The sequence below is a fragment of the Macrotis lagotis genome, chromosome 1 (assembly GCF_037893015.1).
Source record: "Macrotis lagotis isolate mMagLag1 chromosome 1, bilby.v1.9.chrom.fasta, whole genome shotgun sequence".
NCBI lineage: Eukaryota > Metazoa > Chordata > Mammalia > Peramelemorphia > Peramelidae > Macrotis > Macrotis lagotis.
In genome coordinates, this window is record NC_133658.1 from 751,830,499 (window position 1) to 751,856,648 (window position 26,150).

General features: G+C 36.8%; 1 protein-coding gene across 6 annotated transcripts in view; it reads right to left on the reverse strand.

Moving 5' to 3' along the window:
- Positions 1–26,150, reverse strand: part of FLI1 (Fli-1 proto-oncogene, ETS transcription factor) — a 161,843-nt gene that overhangs the window by 20,604 nt on the left and 115,089 nt on the right. For all 6 annotated transcript variants that reach the window (XM_074216340.1, XM_074216339.1, XM_074216343.1 and 3 more), the window contains one exon: positions 18,287–18,355. In XM_074216340.1, the coding sequence (XP_074072441.1) occupies positions 18,287–18,355 (69 nt within the window). The remainder of the gene's footprint in view (positions 1–18,286; positions 18,356–26,150) is intronic.

Here is a 26,150-nt window from a genome sequence, read left to right on the forward strand (position 1 = left end):
GTCAGAGATGGTCTTTGAACCCAAGTCTTCCTGATATCCAGTCAGTCATGATATCTAGTATACACTGCTTCCTATAGCTAGAGAATTGAATGGATTTACTTCAATGTTCTGGGCAGGACCTAAGGCAGATTTCATCAGCTTTTTCTAGTCTATAAGCAAGGAGGATAGGGCTGCTTTGTGGTCTAGGCCTGACTTCTGACATATATCCAAACCAGGAGACATTAAGTCCCAACACTTTCCATGATTAGCTTTTCAACCTGCCTGTGGAGTGGTTGGCACAAAAGAGCAGCCTTCTGGGGTCAGTGTGGGGAAAGTGGTTAAATGAGATCAACTTGAGGGAACACTCCACCTTTTGTGGCCTTGTGGGCCTTATGAGTACTGGGTGTGCAGGTCCCAGGCTTCAGAATCCATAAAGAGGTCAGATTCCTGGTCACTAAGAGATACAAAACCACCATTTCCTCCTTGATGAAATGGGGGCACTTACCATCTATAGCTTCACCCATCAAGGACTTCTTTTGGAAGGAATTTGGAAGGAATCATGCAATCAGTCATATAAATTAGAACAGGCCCAAAAGACAGAGGTGAGAAAAAAGTATATGTGGCTAAAAAAGAATTGAGAATATTGAAAATGTGATACATGCCATGCTCACCATCTTTCTTCACATTTTCAATTTTCTTTCCTATAAAATACTCTTAAGGTCACCATGACCTTGAACAATAATTGGGTGAAATATTGTTGTATTTTTTCAAGACTAAATTTTTTCTTTTGAACCTTTAAGTAGTCCACTATTTTTCTAACAGGTACAATCTTTCAGGTATGGTAGTATTTTTACTAATTTTTTTTTTATGGTGTAGGGAATTTCCAGTGACAAAACTGTCTCTACCAATGAATATTTCAGTGACTGATTTGCCACTTGAGGATCTTAGAATATGCCCTTAGCATTAAGAAATTAAATAACTTGACCAGAATTACATAGTTAGCAAGCATCAGAGGCAGGACCTGAATCCATCCATGTCTTCCTTATATGGACACTAGTTTTATAACTACTATTCCATGATGCTTCCCCATTTGTCTTATTCTTAAGGATCTCTGAAGATTTTCATGAAAGGGAATTTTAAGATTAATTCATTTGTTATTGTTTTGTTTCAGTTTTATCTTCCTCTTCATGACCCTTTTTTGGCAAAAGATACTGAAGTAGTTTGCCATTTTCTTCTCCAGCTCATTTTATAGAGGAGAAAACTGAGATAAGCAGGGTGAAGTGATTTGCCCAGGGTCACACAGCTATTAAGTATCTGAAGCTGGATTTGAACTCAAAGTCCTCCTCAAAGTCTATCCACTGTGCTACCTAGCTATACCCTTTAATCCATGCCAGGATATAAAATTATTTGTCTCTTAACGACTTCAGTTTCTTCATTTGTAAAATGGGGATGACAATGCCTCATAAGGATTCTTTGCGGATACAATGAGATAATATTTATGAAAGTGCTTAGAATATTTTAACATGCTATATAAATGCTAGTTATTATCATTATTACAAAAAGGTTTTCTTGCCATAAAAGCATTGTTTTTTTGGTCTTTAAGGTAAAAGGAGAATAGATCTTCTTTCACTGAGGAATCAATCCATAGAGAATTTAGAGGAGACTTAGGCTTAAGTGCTGAGCCTGCATTCAGGAAGACCTGAATTCAAATTTGACTTCATGTTTGATACTAACTGTATGACAAATCACTAAACCTCTGCTTGCCTTATTCCACAGGAGAAGGAAATAGCAAACCACTCCAGTATCCTTGCCAAGAAAACCCCATAGACAAGTATGGTCCATGGGGTCATGAAGAGTCATACACAACTGAACAACTAAACAATAACAGAGAAGAATTGGGAAGACGTATGAACAGATACAGAATAAAATAAACAGCCATAGAAACAATCCATAAAATGATAACAACAATGTAAAGGAAAGAATAAAGGACCTGAAACTGGATATTGGATAATAAAATGATCACATTTGACCTTAGAGAAGAGTTGGGGGAAAAAATTTCCCTCCCTTCACAATGACAGAATATGACTGTGAAATTCTACAGACCACTGTCATTCATGGCTGAAATGTCCACTAGTTTGGCTTATCTACATTTTCCTTTCTCTCTTCAAAAACCTTTGGTACCAGAGATGTCTTATTGGGTAAGAGAGGTGGGAGGGATATAATTCAATATCAATCAATAAGCACTTATTAAGTTCTTACTGTGTTCCACTAACAATAAAAAGAAAGAGGCAAAAAAAGTTCCTTCCTTCAAAGAGATAAATGATTGAAAGATAAAATACATAAATAAATAATGCTTAATAAGGAATCAGAAGACCTATGCTCTGACAGTATCACCTTTGTGATCTTGACCACACCTATATCTATAACTAGAACCTGTAATGATAATGATAAAGGTAGTCATTCTTCCTCCCCCCCAAAAAAGTCATGACAAGTTCTATGTATCCAAAAGCATATGTGCTTAGACATCCCCTTCCATAAGAAAGGAAATTACTTTCTGAAGTCTTTTTTTTCCTACCTTATGGCAATGCCTGTTTTAGCACATAAGCCTTACCTGAAAGGATTCACCATAAAATTTTTTTTTTATCCAAAGTAAAGATAATCAAAGGCATGCAGGTAATCAAACCTGAAAAAAAAGAGTCTGGAGAAGACTTCACTGCTTCAGTGCAGACCAGTATTAAGTGCTGGGAATGTCAGAAAGAGATAAATCATGTTTTGGTCAAAGCCTTTCCAATGACATGACCAGCTCGTACCAGTCTTCATCCTGCCTGAGGTTTTTGTGGGTTTTTTTGGTAAGGCTTTGGGGTTAAATGACTTGCCCAAGGTCATAAAGTAAGTACCAAGAGTTCAAGATCAGATTTGAACTTAGGCCCTCCTGACTCCAGGACTGGTGCTCTTACCAAACAACAACAACACCACCAAACTCCCCCCCCCCAAAAAAAACCTTAAACCTCATGGGGTCAGCTAAAACACTGGCCCCAGAGTCAGGAGGACCCAAGTTCAAATCTGGTCTCAGACATTTACTTACCACCTAGCTATGTGACCTTGGGCAAGTCACATAACCCCAATGCCCTGCAAAAAAAAAACACCTCAAAAAACAAACCTCAGGCAGAACGAAAAGGGTAAGAGATTAGGTGGCAGGTGAGAAGATATAATGAGGAGCCTTCCCCTTGAAGCAGCCTGAGACCATTTCCAGTTCAATTTATAAACAAACCACAAGATCATAGCAAGATCACATGGCCATCAAGATGAAGCTGTAGCAACTGGCTGCAAGTCTGCTCTGAGCTTGACTTTACTTTTAGAAGTTTGGTGAAATGTAGAGTCAAACTGAAACTTGGTAAGGATGATTTACCTAAAATAGCCCTAGAGACAAAGGAACTAGGAATAACTTTTAAAAGATGAAATTCTAATGTAAAGGCTTTTTATATAGGGATTATGAGCTTGTTTTAAAAAGATATTCTGATAACCATATTCCAATATAATTGATTCCTTTCCAACTCCATGTATTTTATTTTATGCATTTAAAAACATTATTCTAGCCTATATTAGATTGCTTTCTGTTGGGGGGGGGAAGGGAGAAGGAGAAAAAGGAGAAAAATGTAAAACTCAAAATCTTGCCAAAAAATTATTTGGTAAAAACTATTGGGTGACTAGGTGGTACAGTGGATAGAGAACCTGCCCTGAAGCCAAGAGTACCTGAGTTCAAATCCAACCTCAGACACTTAATAATTACCTAGCTGTGTGCCCTTGGGCAAGCCACTTAAACCCATTGCCATGCAAAAACCTAAAAAAACAAATCAATAGACTTTTGAACTATGTTTTAGAGTAAAATGGCAAAAGACAGCTAGGTTTTCCTCTTTTACTCTGGTTTGGTCATAGGTAGGCTAGCTGTCTTTCTATCCTTTTGATTTGAAGAATCTTTAAAATGACATTATCTGGAATATCTCCTAGATAACTTTGCTATTTGTAGACCTTACCTTGAGTCCTAGCATTTTCTATTATTCATTTTTAGCCCTTGAATCCAATTAAAATGCAAATTGATTTGAGAGATAACAAATTAATGCCTTTATTGTTCATCAAAACCTTGGAAGACCTCTTTGAGTTTCAGTCAGTGATGTGTTGATAAATGTTTAACAACCAGTTCTCTTTTAAATTTGATCTATATCATTAATATTTTCTCCATCACTTTCTTAAGTCTAGACAATCAAAGCAATAAATCCAGCTTTGATTTATTTGCTAACTTCTGAGGTATAAATGCTTGCAAGTGAAAAATTTTGAATTAGGGAGTTAGAGTTGACTACAGCACAACTTTGGACTTTACCTTACAGGAAAGAAGGAATAAGATGTACCCAGAATATAATGCTTTTATGAGTAGAATGATAAATAAGCTTCTGAATGACTAGGAGGGAACATGAATGCAAAAGGTAAGGGAATGACATTAGCTAAGGGGAAATAGAGGATGGAGACTAAAAATGAAAGGCAAATGAGGAAGTGACAGAGAACTGAAGAAAATGTCAACTACTTACAATTTTGTCCATGTCAAGGGTACTGTTTCATGGGGGAAATTTTATCTTTATATTAACTTATCTTTGGTTTCCTTGGTAAACCTATGTATTGCATGTTATGTAGCAAAAATTGTTATGCAAATAGGTTCTTAGGTTAGCTAGACTTTCAAAAAAGTCTATGACACAAGAAAGAAATTAAGAACTTCTGTTTTATGGATGGTTTCAGAAACACCTAGGAAGACTTACATTAATTGATGCAAAGTGAAGTGAGCTGAGCCAGGTGACAGTAAAAGCAATATTGTAAGGATAATCAACTGTGAATACTTAGCTACTCTGGTCACGACATTTTCAAAGGCCTCATGATTACAAATGCTATCTATCCTGAGAGAGAAAACTGTTGAACTTTGAGTGTAGATTGAGGCATACTTTTAAAACTTTATGTTTTTGCTTTTTATTTTATTTTATTTTTGCAACATAGCTAATATGGAAATACGTTTTCTATGAAGTTCCATGTATAAGTGATATTGTATTACTTGCCTTCTCAATGGATAGAGAGGAGCAAAAAAAGATAGAACTGGAACTCAGATTTTTTTTTTAAATGAAAGCTAAAAATTAATTAATTAAATGGAAAAGATAAAAAACAAAATCTTTCTCTGGGTCTTATCTAGATAGTTGCCTACCTGATAAGACAGAAGCAACCTACCTAGAATGTAGGCTGGTTCAAATCCTGTGCTTTGATAGTCACTTTTCTGAATCAATAAATTCCTCTTTTGAAATGCAAATATACTTGGTAGATTAAGCTCTGTCTATTCATCATTTACCTTAGTGTGAATTTTAAGATTGTTTTCTTGTCAGCAGTCAGTCAACCATCTTAAGGGAAAGGAATTTATGCTGGGATGAAGAGAAGAAGGGAATGGCCAGATTTATAACCTGGGCATTTTGCGGAACGCTGTAGTGGAGTAAACTGGGGAGCCAGGAGAAAGGTACACTAGATTTGAGAAGGGTCAAAGAGACTCAGGAGTGCTGACAAGCTCCAGAAAGTCAATATCAGAGGGAGTAGAAGGCAAACTTCCTCTATTGCCCAATTCTGCCAATGCCTTGTACTGCCCTGTGCTTCCCCATGGGCACAGCAGTTGAACATTACCTTCTAACAACTACATAGAGGCATTCGTGGACTGAAAAATCACCCAAGGACAAATGGGGTACATACAGCCTTTAGATTAAAATCTGTCACCTTGGGGTCCTTGTTTTGTAGGCACCTGGAGCTGGAAAGGGGAAGGAAGTGCAAAGATCAGGCATGACTAGAAAATTTACTTTTTGATAATACTCATGGAAATGATGAGTAAAGAGTAGGGAGGAAGGATTCCCCCCCAAAATCAAATGCATTAAGTACATCTCAAAGAGGTTTGTATTGAAATCTAATAGTAATAATTATTTTAGGGGTTTCAAATGTTGTGACTCCCCCAGGACTTAGCACAAGCCTTAATAAATGCTTGAATTTCAAAGCCACCTGTAGAGTTCAGAGTAATCAATTTGTTATTAAAAAGCCATTGTGGCTATTTTTTGAGTGTAGTTACATGTTCAGGTACCAGGTCTCCCTGTATCCCTGCTAGTCAGTGATTGATTGATGAATACATTAATAAATGTAACAGATATTAATTGTGAGCATTGTGATAAACTCTGGGAAAGAGACAAAACTTATAGTCTAGTACAGTGTCTAAATATATACCTGAGGACATTTTATGATAAGTGCATTGAATAGGTGTAGAGAAAGGTGGTGGATGAACCTCTGTAAGCATTATTTTCTGTTTGAATGATGGGGCTGAGAAAAGGGACTATTTTGCTGGCAGACCATGTGGGCTGAAGAGATGGATACTCTTAGTTTAGGAACTTCTTTTAATTATCTTCTACCTATTTCTATGTGTAATTCCAAATAAATCTGGTGCCAGTCATTACATCAAGCCCCTGCCAGATCTTGCATGAATGCAGAAATTGCAAATTTATCTCTGACTTACTTATTTCTGGCTCATTTTCTGGCTTGCTCTGGCTTTGTCTCTGTGTTCAGGTATCATTTTTCCCTCATCCCCCTACCCAGCTACCTTTTTTGTATGTTTTGTCTTCCCTTATTAGGATGGAAGTTCTTGAGAGCAGGAATTATCTTGTTTTCTTATTTGGAATTTAGCACAGTGCTTAGCTTATAGTAAAGATTTTTTAGAAGTTCCATTTATATATTTATTGGTGTCCTTCCATCCATCTAATGATCCATCTGTCTATCTGTCTGTCTGTCTGTCTATCTACTATCTCTCACTTTCTCTATCTCTCTATCTACAGGCATTCATCATGTTATTGTATTTTAATTCATTGTGTTTCTCAAATGTTATATTTTTTTGCAAAATAAAGGTTTGTGAAACACTATGTTGATAAGTCTATTGACATCATTTTTCAACAGTATTTGTTCACATTGTATCTCTGTATCACATTCTGGGAATTCTTGAAATATTTCAAACTTTTCCATTGTTGTTATATATTAGAGTGATCTGTGATTAATGAACCTGATGTTACTATTGCCATAACCTATGTCATGAATTAAGATGGTGAACTTAATCAAGTCTTTTGTGTTCTGATTGCTCCAACAATTAGTCCTTCCTATCTCTTTCCTTTTTCTTAGGTAATCCTATTCCCTTAGACACAACAGTATTGAAATCAGACCAATTAATGTAGTTTGTTCTTTGTTCTCACAGAAGACCATGACATCAGGGAGGTGATGCCATGACAAGCAAGTGAATTGGATTTGAGTGAGGGGTTGCTGTGCTAAGTCACCAGTATCACTTTTTCCTCCAGAACCATCTGGGTCCAGTGAACCAGAATGATTGGAGATGGTCCTGTATGTGAGCAATCATGGTTAAGTAACTTGCCCAAGGTCACACAGCCAGTAAGAGTCATGTGTCTGAGGTCGGATTTGAACTCAGGTTCCCCCTGACTCCAGGGCTGGCACTCTATCCACCACTGTGCCACTTAATTGCCCTAATTAATAATACTACAGTAGCCTCTAAGTGTTTACCTAAAAGAAAGAGTCAATGATACGTAAACTTCATTGTAGTCTTTTTAAAAGAATTCGCTACAGCCATTCCAATCTTTAAGAAACACCACCTTGATCAGTCAACAGTCATCAACTTTGAGGCTATTATGGACACACATTTTTTAGACATAATACTCTTATATACTTAATACTATATTATAGTGTAAAACATAACTTTTACATGTGCTAGGAAATAAAAAAAATTCATGTGATTAACTTTATTGTGATGGTCTGGAACCCAACCTGCATTATCTCTGAGTTATGCCTTTATCTATTTGTCTGTGCCTATTTTCCTGTCTTTCTACTTCTGTTTCTATATCTATCTCTATCTCTGTATCTTTTATCTATCTATCCATCCACTCATTTATCTATCTATCTTTCCATCTATCTATCCATCTATCCATCCATCCATTCACCCATGCCCTAGGACAAGCTAAGAACAGGCTTTGTGAAGACCCTAGCAAAGGGGAGTTAATTTCTATTGCACTGTTTTATAGGTGGTTCAAATAGGTTGGAAATAATGAGAAGATTATCAAGTAAACTTTGGCAGCACTTTCTTGTTTTCCACCTGTTAAATAAATGATCTAGTATCTGTGCGTAGTCTCTATTCTCCCTAGTATCTGATCAGGAAGCCACAAGTTTGTACTCTTCTTCTCTAGAGCCTCATGAGAAGTAGTTACTGTATTCAATTTTCTTCCTCCACTTCCTATAAATAGCAGCTTTCAATTGTCTTCCTTTCCTCCCTCCCTCTCCCCAATAAATTCTACCAAAAGCAAGTCAAATTTCTACTTGCTCAGCCACCTTAGAAGCTCTTTGTCTCTGTTTTTAATCTCTGCTGTCTCTTTTCTTCCCTCCTTCTCCATGGCTGCCATCCCTTCTTCCCATCTTTTTCTCTCCTTGCCCTACAAGTTCACTTTTGGAGCTCAAGGATTTTATAAGACCTTATGTTAATTAAATTTACCCAGTGCATTTTAGGAGAAATACTGATTTACAATTCCTTTTCATACTCTTTGCAGGAATATGTCTATTTTGGGTGGGGTATTGACTATTATATTCTCAATTCAATACTGGTTTTTTGTTTTAAAATTTTTGCAAGGCAATGGGGTTGAGAGGCTTGCCCAAGTCCACAAAGCTAGGTAATTATTAAGTGTTTGAGGCCGGAATTGAACTCAGGTACTGCTGACTCCAGGGCCAGTGCTCTATCCACTGCACCACCTAGCTGCCCCTCATTGATGTTTTCTTGATGAATTTACATGTTTGTTTTGAGCTAAAAAATTCTTTGAAAATCCATTTATTTTCTTGTCCCATGATTCATTGAATGAATACTTGAGTTTTTGAGAAGCCCCTGTAATTTTTTCTTGAGATTTATTCTACCTCAAACAACAGACTATTTTTAACTAAAAATCCTGGGAGTTCCCAACTGAAGGGTCAAAATGAAGTCTACAGCCTGTGCCCCAATATTGTTGGCAAAACTATTTTTTGAAAGATTATATTCAAAAAAAATTTTTTTTAAAGAATTATAATCAGAAACAAAAGATTTTATCTTGATGAATTTACATTCTTATTTTGAGCTAGAAAATTCTCTGAAAATCCATTTGTTTGCTTGCCCCTTAGCTCATTGAATAAATACTTCTTGATTTTTGGGAAGTCATCTGTAATTTTACTTTGAGATTCATCCTACCTCAAACAACAAACTATTTTTAGCTAAAAAATCCTCCTGAGAAGGGGTGAAGTCTTGCTTTCTATGCCCCAATATTGTTGACAACACATTGTTTTTTGAAGAATTACATTCTTCAATGATAAAGATTTTGTGGAACAAAACTATTTCAGAATTTAGATGTAATTTCCCATATTTTCAATGCCTTTGCCATAGACCATCCTGAATTTATATGACTTTAAACTGTAAAAATATAAAGGTAGGTGCAACAGTAAACACTGATAAGCCTTGCAGTAGCTTATGGGGAGGCTAAACCTGATGGATTACATGGGTTTTGGAATTCTGAGTTGCAGGAGGATGATATCTGTCCAGATTATCCACAATAAATCTGGCTGCAATCTGGTAAACCCTGAGAGTGGGGGTTGGATGAGGTGGGCACCAAGCTGCCTGTAGAGAGGCAAACCTGTTCAGGTCAGAAATGGAACAGCTCCATCCTGATCAGCAGAGAGATGGGGTCTATGAGTGAGCACTGCATTTCTAGACTGGGGATCAAGTCTCAGAGATCAACCAGAATTGGATTCACTGTGTCTCTTGGTAAGGTAAGTGGTGGTCAGTATGGTTAGCCACACTTTACATCACCATCTCTCTCATGTTCCACATTAAAAAAAACTCAGTTTTTCAGGGATTCTGAGTTATACCTGAAACCAGAAGATAGCTTTTCCTAGGGATCTAATGCTCTATTTTGATTTCAACTTATACTTTTCAATTGAGCTAAATTGAGACAGAGGGAAGAATGTTGAGTCTTATCACTTGTGCAGGTTTCTTAGCACTTTGCCTCAAGGACTTCCATCCATCTTTGTTTCCATCCCAAATCTATAAGTATCTATTACTAGAATTCAGAAATGAGACTTTTTGAAGGGTCATTGGAGATATGCCAAATGGACTCTTTCTCTCCCATGCTATTTCAGCTAAAACTAAATCCCTCCTGCTAATATAGACTCGGTTATGTGAAATAGCATTCAGAAGCACAGAGATCTAGCCTCAGAGTAGTTCCTAATCCCAGGAAGGAGCAGCTGTCTGGCTTGAACTATGGCCACAGTCTCTAGTCGAGACTGTTGGCCTACCACAACATCCCAGTGATTCCATTACTGAAATATCTCTGGTTCAGATCTGAATTCCTTTTCCTGGTGAAACTGATAGGGATGTTTCTTTCAAAAGAGAAAAGTGAACAGTCAAAGATTTTTGTTTGTGTTTCAACCAGATAGGTCCCAAAGGTATGAAAAGTACACATGTTGAATATTCTTCAGCTTTTATTCTATGCTACATATTTCCTAGCTACAGGATCTCTACCAAATAAGGAAATTCATCCAGTAGCCGGAATTGGAAAGAGAACACATACATAAACATACACATGTACACTCATACACACGTACCCACATAGCCACCCCAAGTGATTCTTCTGGATAGACTTACCTGCTCACATCATGGCAATATTAGAGCACTTAGAGTCATTTGCCTCCTTACCCTGGAACAAATTTACACTTGTTTTGGGAAACAGCCAACTGGTTCCAACAGTTTAGAGAAAGTGTGTCCCAGTCACTGTGTAACCCACATGTGTGTAATAACATTGCACATAGCACACCCACGGAAAAAAAAAATAACAGTCCTTTTGCTGGGAGAAAGGAAGGATAATGGTTACTTAGAAAGTGTCCCAGACAAGCTGTCAAATTGAATTCAGAGAACTGGAGTCTAACTCTGGGACAGCACTGGCTGGCTAAGCTCCCTTGGGACTGGGGTTTCCTGCCTGCTGCAGCTTAGAGACAACTATTCTTTGTTTCCAGGGTTTTTTCTTTTTTCTTTTTTTTCTGTCTTTTTTTTTGGTGAAAAAACATGCGGCTGCCTCCAAAGAGGGTCAGATAGAAAGCAGACAAAACATTAACTCTGGAATTTCAAAGGAAAACAATTTTTTAAAAAATCTGAGAGAGTGAGCTACTGTCTGTTCTGGAATGGTAAATTTTGCCTTTGGATTTCAGGGCAACAGTAATACCAAGAGCATGTGCACACGTGTGTGTGTGTGTGTGTGTGTGTGTGTGTGTGTGATATATCATGCACACATACACCCCCCATATACATACACCCCCCCATATACATACACCCCATTCATTCCTGCTTTTGTTCCAGAACAGCTAAAAATGTATCCAAAGCATATTGTCATAAAAGAAAAACATAAAACAACAGACTTCTTAATGGGAGGCCTAAAATACCTTCACGTTTCAAAGGCATGTTAGCTGACATGGGTAGAGTTCCATGGGGCCAAATTTAATCTGCTAGACAAGAGGTGTGTCATTTACTCCCTAAAAATCATGACCTCATAGCATTACAGACCTTTTTCCTTGGGGCACACATGCTTAGGTCCTAGCCTTCAGAAGGTACTCTACACAAGGAGCCATAGGGTACCTCATTTCCATACACAAAGCTACAGAGTTTAAACATTTTCCCCACTTTACACACATATAAACACACAACTCTTTTGAAATATACCTCTCCAAGCCTATCTATAAAACAGGGATAATAATGCCCATAACACAGACTTCACAAGGTTACTGTGGGAAGGGGAAAGGAATGGGCAAGCTTCCACAAATGTCCCAGGCACTGTGTTTGACAGGTATCATCTCATTTGTTCCTTACAACAACCCAGGAGAATATTATTAACCTATTTTACAGCTGAAGACCTGATGTAGATAGAAGTTAAATGACTTGCCCAGAGTCACAGAGCTTGAGGTAAGATTTGAACTCAGGCCTTCCTGATTCCTGCTCCAATGCAACTGAGGACTAAAGAGATTAATTGGTCCATTGTCAGAAGATTATTGATTGCAACTCATTTCACCTTTCAGTTCCTTGGAGGTTTAACAGACTCATTTTCCTTATTTCACAGAAAAGATGAAAAAACAATTATTTTAATATCAGATTAATAGTACCCAGCAGGTATGAATGATGATGATGGTGGGGTTGATAGAAAATAGTGTGACACTAAATCTTTGCATCAAGAAGGCATCTAGTCTTTAGAGATCTTGAACAGAATAATTCTGTTATTAAATCTCCTTCAGAACTGTTATTTCCCTGTACACAGTTTTTTAATCTCCTGTCTCTTCAACTTGATGCACATTGGAATGCAATCCATTCTCATCTCCTCCAAACAGAATCCTTAGCTTCCTGTAAAGTACAGTGGCTATCTCTTACAGCAAACCTTTCCCAATCTCTCTCCCTACCCCATCCCAGCTTCCTGTCTCCCCAAACCCTCCATTATTATCACATCCCCCCTCCTTTATATGATTTTACATATAATTTGTAATTTACTTAAACAGTTACCTTTTGTATCTTCCCTAATACAATGTAAATTCTTTGAAGGCAAAGTCTGTTCCATATTTGTCTTTATATGCCTAGTGCTTAGCATTGTGGCTAGTATGTAGCTGATGCTCAATAAATGCTAGTTAGGTGAAATCTTATGATAATGAAGTCTGTAATGGGAATGTTTATTTTTCTTTAGATATTTATAAATAAATGCTGACATTTTAACCAATCAAATATGGGAAATTGCTATATAGATCCCTTTTTCTAAAGGCATGTCTGAATGTTTAGGAACAGAGAGGAAGGCTCTCCACACCATAGCAATGAAGCTAAGAGCTGAGTGGGCAGAAGGGGACTTAATGAGTTTCAGGAGCTAATAAAGCAAATTTAGTGTCTTGGGTCTTTTGGACACTGGGAAATATTTAAACAGGTTCTGAATAAAGTACTAAGGGCAGAAAGGTTTAGACTGATTTTAGTTCTGTTCAAAGCTTAGCATCTGGTGAATGCCCAGTGGCTGTGGCTAGGCAGAAAGACATAATGAAGATATGTATGAATGAATTTGACAGATGAAGGGAATTCATTAAGATGCTTCAAGTTCTCCCTCCTAATCCTCAATCCAACATTTTATTCAATATAGTAATTAGTTCCACAGTTCCATGTTGGACCAGGAAGATTCAAGATTAATTGCCTTTATGGTAGAAATTCATTGTCTCCGAGTTATTTTTGAGTATCTAGTTTGCTTGAAAAAAAGGAATCAGGCTCACATCATGGTTATATGTGATATCATGAAGGAATTTAAGAAAGGCAAGGCCATGTTAGCCTGCATGGGTTGCCAATGACTAATCTGATAACGATCATAATAACAATATCTTAAAGCCATGTGATTTTCAGCTTTATAAAATATTTTATGTACATTATGTTACTTTATCATCACAACAACCTTGTAAAACAGGTGCTATTATTATCTGTCCAGTTTTCATAGATGAGGAAACTGAGTCTCAGGTGAAGCAACTTCCCCAGGGTCCCAAAGCTAGTAAATATTTGAGATGAGATTCATACAGAGGTTCTCCAGACTCCAAGTCCACTGTTCTATGCAGTATGCTGCAGTGATATACCCATATCAGCTATAGAGCTATAGAAGAGAATTGATGCTTTTTTATTATGATGCAGTCTATAGCCATATAGGCTGTGTAGAGAAACAAATCATCTAGGGAAAGGAAAATTACAGCACTAAATGGAAAAAGTGGATGGCAAAGGGCCAATAATAGATAACTATGGGAGTGGGAGGAGAAAGACATTTTCTACAATCCCTATGTCAAGGTGTTTTCAGAAAATATCCTGACAGCAGGCAAAAAAGCATGGAGTTATCATGGGAGCCATTTAGTCTCTGGCATCTGGTTATCATTTGATTTTTGTAACAATACTTTCCCACCCTAATTCATCTTGTGTCTTAGCTGAGACTACTTGCTCTAACAGGGAGCATAACCAGCCTAGTTGGCTGTAATCTGTGCCTATAGAATATTTAGCTTAAGTAGGTTCAGAGCCCTTTGTAAACTCATTCTTTTTAACCCAGCCTTACTTCCTAGGCATTTTAACTGTCAAGATAGTAGTCAGCATGCACAGAATCTGCTGGAGGGAAGATTGGGCCACTTTAAATAATAAAAAGGCATTCCAATTTGATCCACACATTGAAAAATCATTAATAAACAACATCTCTCTCAACTCCTTTGCTTTGTGCTTGATGCCAGCACCTGCCCTTTGAGAGAAGAAGAAATGCAGGGCAGACAGTGGGCATACACATAGATGGAAAAGAAGATAGAAAAGCTCTTCATGGGCTTAGGCGAGCTCCTTGTGTTTGCGTGTGTGTGTGTGTGTGTGTGTGTGTGTGTGTGTGTGTGCTCGCGCGTGTGTTTCTTATTCAAGCACGCCAAAGCCAAGGTTTTCTCAGGTTTTCTTTCATTTTTTTAAGGTAGCTATTAGAGCAGAGAGAGGAACTGGGTTAGCTTTGTCTTGCTAATGTACTTTGTTTCCCTTCCTGATGGCTTGTTCAAGTAGATTGAGACCAACCCGGGAGGAGGAGGGGATGGGGAGCAAGGGGCTCAAGTGGTGGGTTTTCCTGGGGACAAAAGATGCACCTGCAAAGCACAGAATTAATCATCTCTCCAGAGGGCAGAGCCAATGTTGAGAGATAAATGCCTTGGTACAACCTGAATAAGTGCAGAATGGGCTCATTTGCTTGGATACTAGATGGTTCTGCAGGCCATTCATTTTCTGAGAGGAGGTTGCTACCCAACAAACGTGAGCTGTTAGTGTAAATCTGAACAGGATGAATATTACACTTGGGGTGGGGAAGAAAATATGAACTAAGCAGATGGAGAAGTAGACCAGGAGCTAGGATCCCTGGAGGGGACCATATTAAAGTATATAATCACTTACATGTTCTTTCCCAGAGAAGGTGACTTTTCCAATCTGCAATATAGTTAAAAACCAATGGCATATGAAAAATGTTCTAAATCACTATTGTTCAGAGAAACACAAATTAAAATAATTCTGAGGTATCACCTCACAACTATCAGAGGAGCTAATAGAATAAAAAAAGGAAAACATTGGATGTTGGAGAGGATGTAGGAAAACTGGAGCAATAAATCACTGTTGGTGGAGTTGTGAACTGATTCAACCAGTCTAGAGAGCAATATAGAACAGTATTCAAAGGGCTATAAAATTGTACATTCCCTTTGATCCTACAATATCATTGCTATGTCTATATTCCAAAGACGTGCAAAAAAATGGGAAAGGACATATTTGTTCAAAAATATTTGTAGCAGTTCTTTTTGTGGTGGCTAAGAATTAGAAATCAAAGGGAGGCTCATCAATTAGGGAATGGTTAAGCACTGCTGCAAGTATATGATTGCAATGGAATATTATTGTGCTTTATAAGAAATGACATACAGCATGATTTCAGAAAAACCTGGAAAGACTTACATGAATTAATGCTTAGTGAATAGAACCAGAAGAATACTGTACATAATAACAGCAATATTGTTCAATGTAAAATTGTGAATGACTTAGTAATTCTCAGCAATACAAAGATTCATGACTAAAGATCCAAAGGACTAATGAATATGCTGATCCAACTATAAAATAACTGAAGGGTCACCATCCAGCTTTAACACACCAATTTCCAAAGCAGCACATTCCACTTTTAGATAGCTCTAATTATTATTTTTATTTAAATGTTAATTTATGGAATAAAACAAGCTTTTCCATAAGACAGTATAACAAAAAAGATGATTTCACATGAAACTGCACATATATTATGTACAACTTGCAATTCTTTTCAAATATTTAAATTTGTAAATTTCTTTTTTCTTTTATTCCCTTTTCTTCCTTTATATCAATTCTAAATATAACTTATTTGTAGTTTCCAAACATTACTCCTAGTCCTGGTCTTTGGATCAAAATAGAGCAGTATTTCAAATATTTAACCATGGCTATTACATCCTACTTGAGTCTTCTCCAGGCTAGATGATTTTTGGAGAGCATGGACTCAAAGCTCTTTGCTATTCTAATTGTCTTCCTCTGGATACTCTCCAATCCGTCAACATCCCTCCTAAATTGTGGTATCTATAAATGAATGCAGTACTACAGTTGTGGTCTGACCAGGGCAGACTACATACTGCAGGATTATCATTGCCCTCATTCTGAACACTTTTCTTTTCATACAGACCAAGTCTATACTAATTTTTGTTTTTTGACTGCCAAAATCACACTATTGACCAATATTGTGCTTGTAGTCTACTAAAATCCTCATATATTTTTCAGATTTTTTTTCATGACCTTCAAGTTTGAGTATCCTTGATGCCTTTCCAATCTTGCATTTACAATGTTGATTTTTTTTTAAAAAGCAAGTGAACTCATTTGTCCTCTGACTTTGAGTTAGATGGCATGGTGGATAGAACTTTGTAAAAGAAGTCAGGGAGACCTGAGCTAAAAATCCTATTTAATATTTCCTAGTTATATGACTCTGGGCAAGTCACTTAACTTCTCTCATCTGTAAAATGGGAATAATCATAGCTCCTATCTCAAAAGATATTGAGAAGCTCAAATGAAATGATAAATGTAAAATGTTTTACAAATTTCAAAGTACAATATAAATGCTTCTCTTTTATTCAACATTTTGTAATAAACTAGGTAAATTATGATGATAGCATTCTTTTGATTTATTAATTTAATAACCTGTAAAAAAAGGAAATGAGGTTATTCTGTCATGCCTTGTTCCTCCTGATGAAGCTTGTCCTTTGTGATCCCATTTCTATATGTTTAGCTAGCATTAATAATTGTACAGCTCTACCTCCTCTTTGCCAATAATTATCATGATCCTCTCTACTCCAAGCAGTAGTGCTATCCCTTCATTGGTCCTCCTTCCTTCACCATTAAGAACCTACTATTTTTTATTGACCTTAGCTTTTCTCATTAGCCTGAGCTCCTTATGGTTTCAGAAAATTCTGACCCTAGACCTGGCTTCTTTATTAAATCAATCTCTTAAGTCAGGCATTCTTAACTGTTTTTGTGTCATGGACTCTTTTGATAGTCTGATGAAATAATTTTGAGAGAGTGCTTCATTATGGAAAGTGTCATGAGTAATGGTGATGGGAATGATTCAACTATCACAAATTTAGAGAGTTGGGAGTAGGGTCAGCATCACATGGTTTTCCCCTGAAAAATATGCCCACACCTAAAGAAATCAAACTGTACCAAAATGAGGAAACTGTCTAATTTATAGTTCTGTCATTTATCTTGATATCAAATATCTAGTCTCACTCTGAACCACATCTTTTTTCTTACTTCTTCAGACCATGTCTTTCATACTGGAATGAACTCTTTATCCATTCTAGATATCACATTTCACTTCGGGTCTGTTTCTTTAGCAGCCTACATCCAGGTATTGAGTTCTGATTGATTCTATTAAGTTTTGGGCCTTGAAATTTATGGGAACTTTCTGGTGAAAGCTTTTCTTTATTCCCAAAGGTAAGAGGCAGGAAAGTTTCTATCTGAATCACAGAACTCACATCACCTAAGCCCATGGTAGAGTCTATCTTCTTTTTCTGGTCAGGGATATATCCCAGAGAATGAAATATTTAATTACTCTACTATTCCAAATATAACAAATAATAAATACTACAAATAATACACTACAACTCTTTTTTTGTTATCAGTTCAAGAGAGACATCTTGGGAAGGTAAGGGAAAAGAAAAGATAAAAGACAGATAGACAGAAAGGCAACCATGATATTTTTTACATATTCCTGAGAGGCAAAAATTATTTCAGATGCTTTTTTGGTGGAGACAAGGAAAAACTTTTAAAAATTAGGCTAACATGATTTCAACTTGTTATAAAAATGTTTTAGTTTCTATAGAGAAAAAAATCATCTTGCATTGAGTCATATATGTTATATTTTTTTAGTATATTGCCACTAAAGTCATTCAAGACCCCGCTTCCCCATGTTGTATTTTCATAGCTATGGTACAAGTAGAGAATTGCTCTATGAATGATGAAAATACAATTAAAGAATAGATCACAAAACTGGTGGCTCCACACTCTTTCTGATGCTTCACCAAAATATATGTTGCACACAACAGAGGAAAAGAAAAACTAACTTACCTTCCTTGGTAGTCAGTCTTGAGGACTGGTCTGTATGGGAAGGAGTGTTATATGCTAGGAGTGAGCTACCTGTAAGGATGGAAAAACAAAACTATAAATTATAGACTATCCAGAGTAATAAAGAACAGCAATATTACCATCTGAGACAAAATTAAGTTACTATTTTGTGATTATCAATTTTGAACTGTGTTCCTGCTACCTTTCATGAGCTAGAGCAGTGAGGTTTTGTCAGAAATGATCATAATTTTGAGGCCCTTGGGATAAAGAATAAATTCATAAAATACAAGGTCCTTTTAATATAGGCATGATGGCTAGATATAAAGCAGACTAGAATGGAGAATGAGGGGTTAATTTGTGTGTGTGTGTGTGTGTGTGTGTGTGTGTGTGTGTGTTTGTGTGTGTATAAAATGACTTTCACATCACTTTGCATACTTCTTCAAGAGAGAATATCAAATTATAATAAGCAATAACTTTACTTTCCTATCCCACTGGTGTACTGATGCCAATCCTTTTTGGTAGAGGCACCAATATAACACTTGCTTAAAATTGTATATATTCTCCTATCTTTCTCCAAGAAGACCACAGATTTTTTGAAGTTTTAGAACATGGCATACATTTATTTTGTCCATTAAGAGGAATCCAAAATAATTTTATTTTGATCAGTTCTGGAGAATTTGGGGACATCCCTGGAGAATATTGAAATATCACAGGATCAGAGCTAGGAATTACTACAAAGGATCTAGAGTGCTTTTTTAAAAGACAAGAAAAACAGTTCTGAGCAATCTTTTCTTAATTTATGATAAGTGGAGGATACATACTTAGGAATCAGGATTTTAGTACATGGAATAGGATTTCAATTAAAGTTTTCTTTTCTGTTGCAGGTTGTGAGCAGGTAAAAAAAATAGTAATTCTACATCCACTCACCACAGGGTGATGGTTGTATACTTCAGAGAAAAGGATCAAGAATTAAAACAGAAAAGGATTCAGAAAGATTTAACTCACTGCTCTCTACATATAAACCCTCAAATGAATGCTATTTAATAATAACTAGCATTTATATTAACACTTTAAAATTTGCAAAGTCTTTAAAATGTTATCTAACCCCCACAAAAAAAAGAAGTCTATTGGACAATAGGCGCTATCATCTTCATTTTACAAATGAGGAAACTAAGTCAGACAAGGTTAAAGGTGACTTGTCCATGGTCACATAGCAAGTAAGTAACTGAGGTTAGATTTGAACTTTGTGGTTTTGATTCCAAATTCAAGACTCTATTTACTGTGAATGAGAATGGAAAGGTGAAGAGAAGGTTCAAAAGTATTTTCTCAATTTAAAGCAGGGTGGGGGAGGATCTGTCTGTCTGTCTGTCTGTCTCTCTCTCTCTCTCTCTTTTAGATTTAATATATTTAATGAAATGGGTTAAATGACTTGACCAAGGTCACACAGCTAGGCAATTATTAAGTGTCTAAGGCCAGATCTGAACATAATTGCTCCTGATTCCAGGGCTGGTGCTCTATCCGTTGCACCATCGAGGTGTCCCTAGTTGTTTCCTTTCTCAAGAAAATGAATATAATTATAGTAAACAGAAGTAGATCATAATATGACATTCTTATATTGATACAAAGGTAAATTGATAACACCTAAAAATATAAAGGGCACTGGAAAAGCATGGTGATAGTAAGCAGGCTGTAGTCAATCACAATGTAGGAAATGTACAGCAAGATAGTGTAAGAGCTGTCCTCAGAGGATGGTATGGATGGAATAAGTGTAGAATGACTAATGTCATTTAGGTAATGTTGAGAGAATGAAAAGAAGACTGGTATACCCTTTGGGGTGGAATTATAGGAAAATAAGAACAGAAGTCTCTCAAAATGGGCAGAAAAGAACTACCACTATGGATGAGATTGCAGAATGATTACAGTAATTTGAGTAAATAATAATAGCAGCCAGTAAAAGTCCAATGAGTAAGTTAGCCAGTCTTTGTTATGTTGGATCTCCTTCTATCAGTATCAGAGTTTTCAAGGAGTACAATTGCAATAAGAAAGAACCTTACTACTTGGGAAATGGTACAGAAATGAAGCAGGAGGTTCCTTACACAAGGGAATAAAAAGAATGAAGAATAGAACCCAGAATTTCTGCCTTCTTTGGTCTAAGCCCTTTTCTTCCAGCTTGTCTTTCCTTAGAACTTTCAAAGCTTCTGCTGAAGTACATAAAGAAAAACGATGGTCTCTGAGGGGAAAAGACTGCCTTCATCATTAGTGTAGGTTTAGTAGAAAGCACAAAGCTTAGATAAACGATATTTATTAAATTTTCCCCTTAGTGAAAAATTCTTCTTTGGGCATATGTGAATTCCACAGGAAACTCTCAGAAAGCACTAAGAGAAAGAGTTTTTTGACCTCCCTAAAGCTTGCATGAAATACATATTTCATGGTTACCTAGGAAAAGGATTTTGCCCTAAAGACTATTTTTGGTTCAAGTTTCACTCTTGGAAAGATTGCCTTTCCTGTAAAGGCTAGCAGGGGGGAGTTAAGAATGTTTTAGCCCTCTTCCTGAAGAACTAGTGTTGCCTCCTCCTAATCCTTGTCTAACAAGCTCTTGGAAGCCAGGAAGGCACAATACTCTCTTTTCTTAGAAGAACTTGCTAAGAAGATGTAGATTCCCACTGGAGCCCAACCTGATGGTTTTTGCCAAATCTGTGCATATATGTTGGGAAATTTTGCATGGAACTTGGCTCTTCATTGATGCATTGTTGAATCCCTAGGCTGCCAAAGATGCCACCAATGAAAACAATTTCAAACACAGATTCTGAGAGCTAATTTAGACCAATCCCTACTTGAATCAGAAGTCCACTAGAACATGTCTGAGAAATAGTCATCCAGTCTTTGTTTGAATACTTCCAGTGATAAAAATAGTCACTGCCCCTTAAGGAAGTCAACTCTAGTTTTGGATAGCTTGAACTGTTGGAAGTCCTTACTTCTAGTTACTCAAAAAGTATCTCCCTATAAATTGGTCCCACTTCTCCTTGAGGTCAGGCAGAGTAAATCTGATTATATTTCATATGAATTCTTTTGCTGCTTCTTTGGTGTTATTGAGGTGAGTACTCCTTTCTTTATGCATCCTGTATAATTCTTGCCTGTTGGAGATTCTAGTTGTTGTAGTAGAGAGAACATTGAACTTAAAGTCAGAAAGACCTGAGTTCAAATTTCTAACCCAGACATTTGCTGGCTGTGAGTCCCTGGGCAAGTCATTTAACTTCTGTTTGCCTCAGTTTTCCTCAATTGTAGAATGGTAATAACAGTAGCCTCTACCTCCCAGGGTTGAGGATCAATGAGGCAGTAGTTAATATTTAACAAATAAAATAATTTAATAAATGATTCAGTAATAACAGGAGCTTTATAAATGCTTATTCCTTTCTTCCCCTTCCCTTGACAACTTCTGAAATAGAAGACATTTATTGTATCTACCTTGTCTTTTCTTCTTCAGGCTAAACATTTCATCTAATCCTTGAGTGGTATGGTTTTGAATTTATTCACCATCATGGTGGTATTTATCTAGAGATACTCCAATTTTCCAACATTCTATTTAAAATGTAGCTTCTAGAATTGATTGTAATACTTCAGGACAAAGAATAACAACAACATAATTTCCATCATTCTGAACATTCTACTTGTACTGAAATCACCCAAGTTTGTATGAACTCACAAAGACCTTGGCAGTAGAATAACAAAGAAATGGTCCCTGCCCTCAAGAATATTATAATTTTATATTGCAATTATTTGTGGAAATGTTGTGTTACTCTACTAAATAATGATCTCATTAAATACACAAGTTTTTCTCATTTCCAATCCTCTATAAAAACCCTATTGTGATGCTTCATCATGGTGTGAAGACGACCCTAAGTTTCAAAAAGCTATGTGTGTCTTTTTTAGTAGCTCCTAACAAGTAAAAAAAGATTTGAGTATAACATGCTTTCCCTAGTTTTAGCTACCATGCTTTATATAAGTAGATCCTTAATACATGTTCACCATGACTTAAGATAATACTGAGATAAATTTTTACAGGTCTGACTAGAAGGAAGATAAACCAGTTTCCCAGAACTATAGGCAAAGTCAATTTAACTTCAGTCATTGATACCATGGAAGCAGAATTTTAGTTTGGCATATTATGGAGGCTTTTGGTTCCATAAGAAGAGAGTTTCAAAGTGAAGTTTACTTGTTAAGGAGTTCACAAGAAAAATTTGAGATGGATGGAATATTAGGGAACAGGAAGAGGGCTGAGAGATACAGAACACTTTTTTCCATTCTTTTCCCTCCTTCCCTCAAATATTAGAATAGAATTTGAGACTTTGTGACCCATTCCTTTTATAATGTCTCATTTTTTTGACATTCTTTTGAAAAACAACGTAAATTGAACAAATACTATTGGGGGTATGCCTTAGTGAGTCACCAGGACTATCCCCAGAGCCAATTGCTATGTAAATGTGTCCACAGATTTCATTGAGGTCAAATTTCATAGCTGGTTGGAATAGCCCTGAAATAGCATGAGTCTCCAACATCTTTACTGAGTCTGGTTAAGACTGGAGATTATGTTTGGAGATTGAGAGAGGGCAGAGACTACTCAGGCTAATCTTTGAAGTGGTGACTGAATAAACCTTTATTAAACACCTTCTATCTGTCAGGCATCTGGAGGCAACTTTGCCCAGTGAATATAGCACTAGCCTGGAGACAGCAGGGCCTGGATTCAGTCCTACTTCTGAAACATGTTGCTTGTGTGACTGACCCTGGGTAAATAATTTAATCTTCTCAACTCGCTCAAACAATCCTCTAGCACTACAAATTGCAAAGAAGGGACTTATCCACTTTGGTAGGGGCAACTTCTCTTATTAGTAATTTCTAATTAATAATTATTTATTAGTAATTCCTAATAACTATGAAATGACAAATCCCACAAAAAAAAGAAAGAAATTCACAAGACACTGTGTAAAGCAAAAATGAAACAGAGGCTCCATTCCAAGTATTTCATTCTGTTCTACCTGAATTATTCCTTCAACTTATACTGCCTTGAGCAGCAAAAGAAATACTTGGTTCTCCAAATCCCTTGCTTAAAAATAGATTAGGAGCTCCATCTATTTATCAAGTCTGACTTTCACCACCCCTTCTTCATTTTTAGATGACTCCAACTGGATTTAGGAGGTTGAAATCCCCAATAGTCATTTCAATAATAAGACCTATACACTTCAATCAGTTTGACTAATCTATTAAGTATGAGGCAAATCTGTGCCCCTCCTCCCCCCCCACCCCTCATCTTGAACTCTTTTAATAGTCCAAACTTTGGTGTAATGTTGCTGGAAAGGATAAAGCATCACCAACTTAATTGCCCAGAGCCATCACCTTTGCCCGGCAGTCTGAGGTTGCAGGTGGGAAGACCACAGAATGGGAAACATGTTTTCCATTAAAGTTTAAATTAAAAATGGAAATAGAAGAAGGTATCTTTTCTAATGCCTTCTTGCTTCACAAGGTAGTTGTTTCTCTTATGTTGCCACTATTTGGAAATATAGTTTCTTTGTGATTGTGAAAAGTCAGGCTCAGACTCTCACAAACCCCTGTTCAAATTCTTCTGTATAATGAAAGTAAATGCATTTTTTTCCTCCTTCCATTCTTGTTCCTGCCCAACCAGATGCGTCTCTTTTCGCAAACGTCACAAAACTCCCTCCAGTGGTCTTGAGGGTGAACTTCTAGTAAATGACAATTGCGTTTCTTTTGAAGTTCATCCCAGCTTTGGCATGCAAACATCTAAATCTCATTTCCCTGAAGCCTGTCTCCTATAAATATGGCCTTTGCCAAATGGGGTGTGCATGAGAAGGCACATAACCAATTATCTCCAGACTTTGAAAAAGAGTAGAGAAAAAAGATAGGGCTAACTTTACTGACAGGTTTGGTTTAATCTGTCTCATCTAGGAAGCCATATGAAAAACTTTTGAAAAGAAGTTATCTATAGATATGAATAAAAAACAAAACAAACAAAACCCCAGAATACATAGAGAGAAAAGTGACTTGTCCCTGAGAACTAGACAGGAGTGTAAGGATTTAAAGGTAGTGGAATCGTAAGAAGAGAAATTCAGTTTTCTGTCCAGATAGTCCCTAAATCACAAGCATGAAGTAGTATGCAAAGCAGTACCATGAAGAGAACTGGAAGACCTGAATTCTAAGAACTATTCTGCTACTCCCACTTTGGATGATAATGAACAAATTAACCTTTCTAAGGACTCAGTTTCTTCAGCTGTACAATGGGAATACTAATGAGATTTCCAAATATTGTCCACAAGGGGGCACCATATACACATACCTAGCCAATGATACTTATTACTTGGCTGGGAGGCACTGTTTACCTTTTCAAAACTGATATGGACTGAGGCTAATCTGCAGTTGTTCTGGGAAGTTTGAGTTTCTCAAGCAGATTTTTAAAGGAGTCATAGATAATGAAGGATCTACTTCACTTTGAGAGGTCATGGTGATTATGTATGTACATATGTGTATATGAAGGAACAAATGGATGGAGAAGTAGATAGATGGATTTGGTTATATCTATCAACTCATTTTGGAACAAGTTTAATATCAGAAAGAGTGGGGGGGTCTTCCAGGGCAGCTTGGGTAAATCTCAAGAAGCCAGTCATTAGGTAGTGATTCTAGCTGTTCCAGTAACATGGTTACTCCATTGGTGCAGTGAAAAAGTAAATTTTATGCAGAGTCAAAGGAGCTGAGTGAACTTGGGCAAGTATTTCTCTGGGCCTCAGTTTCCCTATGTGTAAAATGGACTAGATGATTTGTTCAAAGTCCCTTTTACTTCTAAATTTATGTTTCTACTCTGGAAACTGAATAATATCAGATAGATAGATAGATAGGATTCTCCACAGACCACAGAAAACACTTCCTTAGAACATTCTGGTCTTAATGCAAAGAGAAATCTTACTCCTAAAAGATTCCTATTTTATTCTTATTTACTTCTTTTTTAGATTTTTTTTTTATTTTTGCTTGCAAGGCAATGGGGTTAAGTGGCTTGCCCAAGGCCACACAGCTAGGTAATTATTAAGTGTCTGAGGTCAGATTTGAACTCAGGTACTCTATTGTTGCTTTCTATTCACTGCGCCTCCCAACTGCCCCTTATTCCTATTTACTTCTGATCATTATCTCAACTAGAAGATCTTGTGCAAAAGCAGAGTTCTCTATTCAAGCTTTATTCTTTCATTCTTTCTCACTATTGATTTTCCTTGGGTCCCCTCAGAAACCTCTTCATTGGCACAGGGGATGATTTCAGATATTTTTCTCTCATATTATGTCAAAGTGGAAGTGTGTGTCTCCCTCTTTCCCTTTAATCCACCTCCTATAAATGACAAAGTATATGAAATAACAACCCCCCCCAATATTTTCTTTCTCCCAAGTACTGACCTCCCTCCCTTAGCACAAACATCCGCTGGAAATAAGTCTGGGAAAACAATAAAGTATTTTAAGGTGTTTTAGCACTGGGGAATTCCCAACAACTGGGACAGCAGAGAAGAGCACAGCTGCCTGGAAAGAATTTTCTCTTAGACATCTACCTCTCTTCCATGCGGGTTGACATTTAGGTGTCTTAACTTGCTACCCAGCAAAAACCAACACTGAAAGGAGGTTAGAAGTTGGAGAGTGAGACTGATATGTCTGGGACTGGGGACCAGAACAAGCTCATCAATAAAATATTTTTATTTTAAAAAGTGAATCTTGTCTATTTTCTTTAAGAGTAGCTCAATGTAGGACAGGATTTCAAAGGCTTTTATACCTTTAGGTTCTTGTACTCTCTTCTTGGTCTCTTTAACAAGGGTTAATTCCTCCC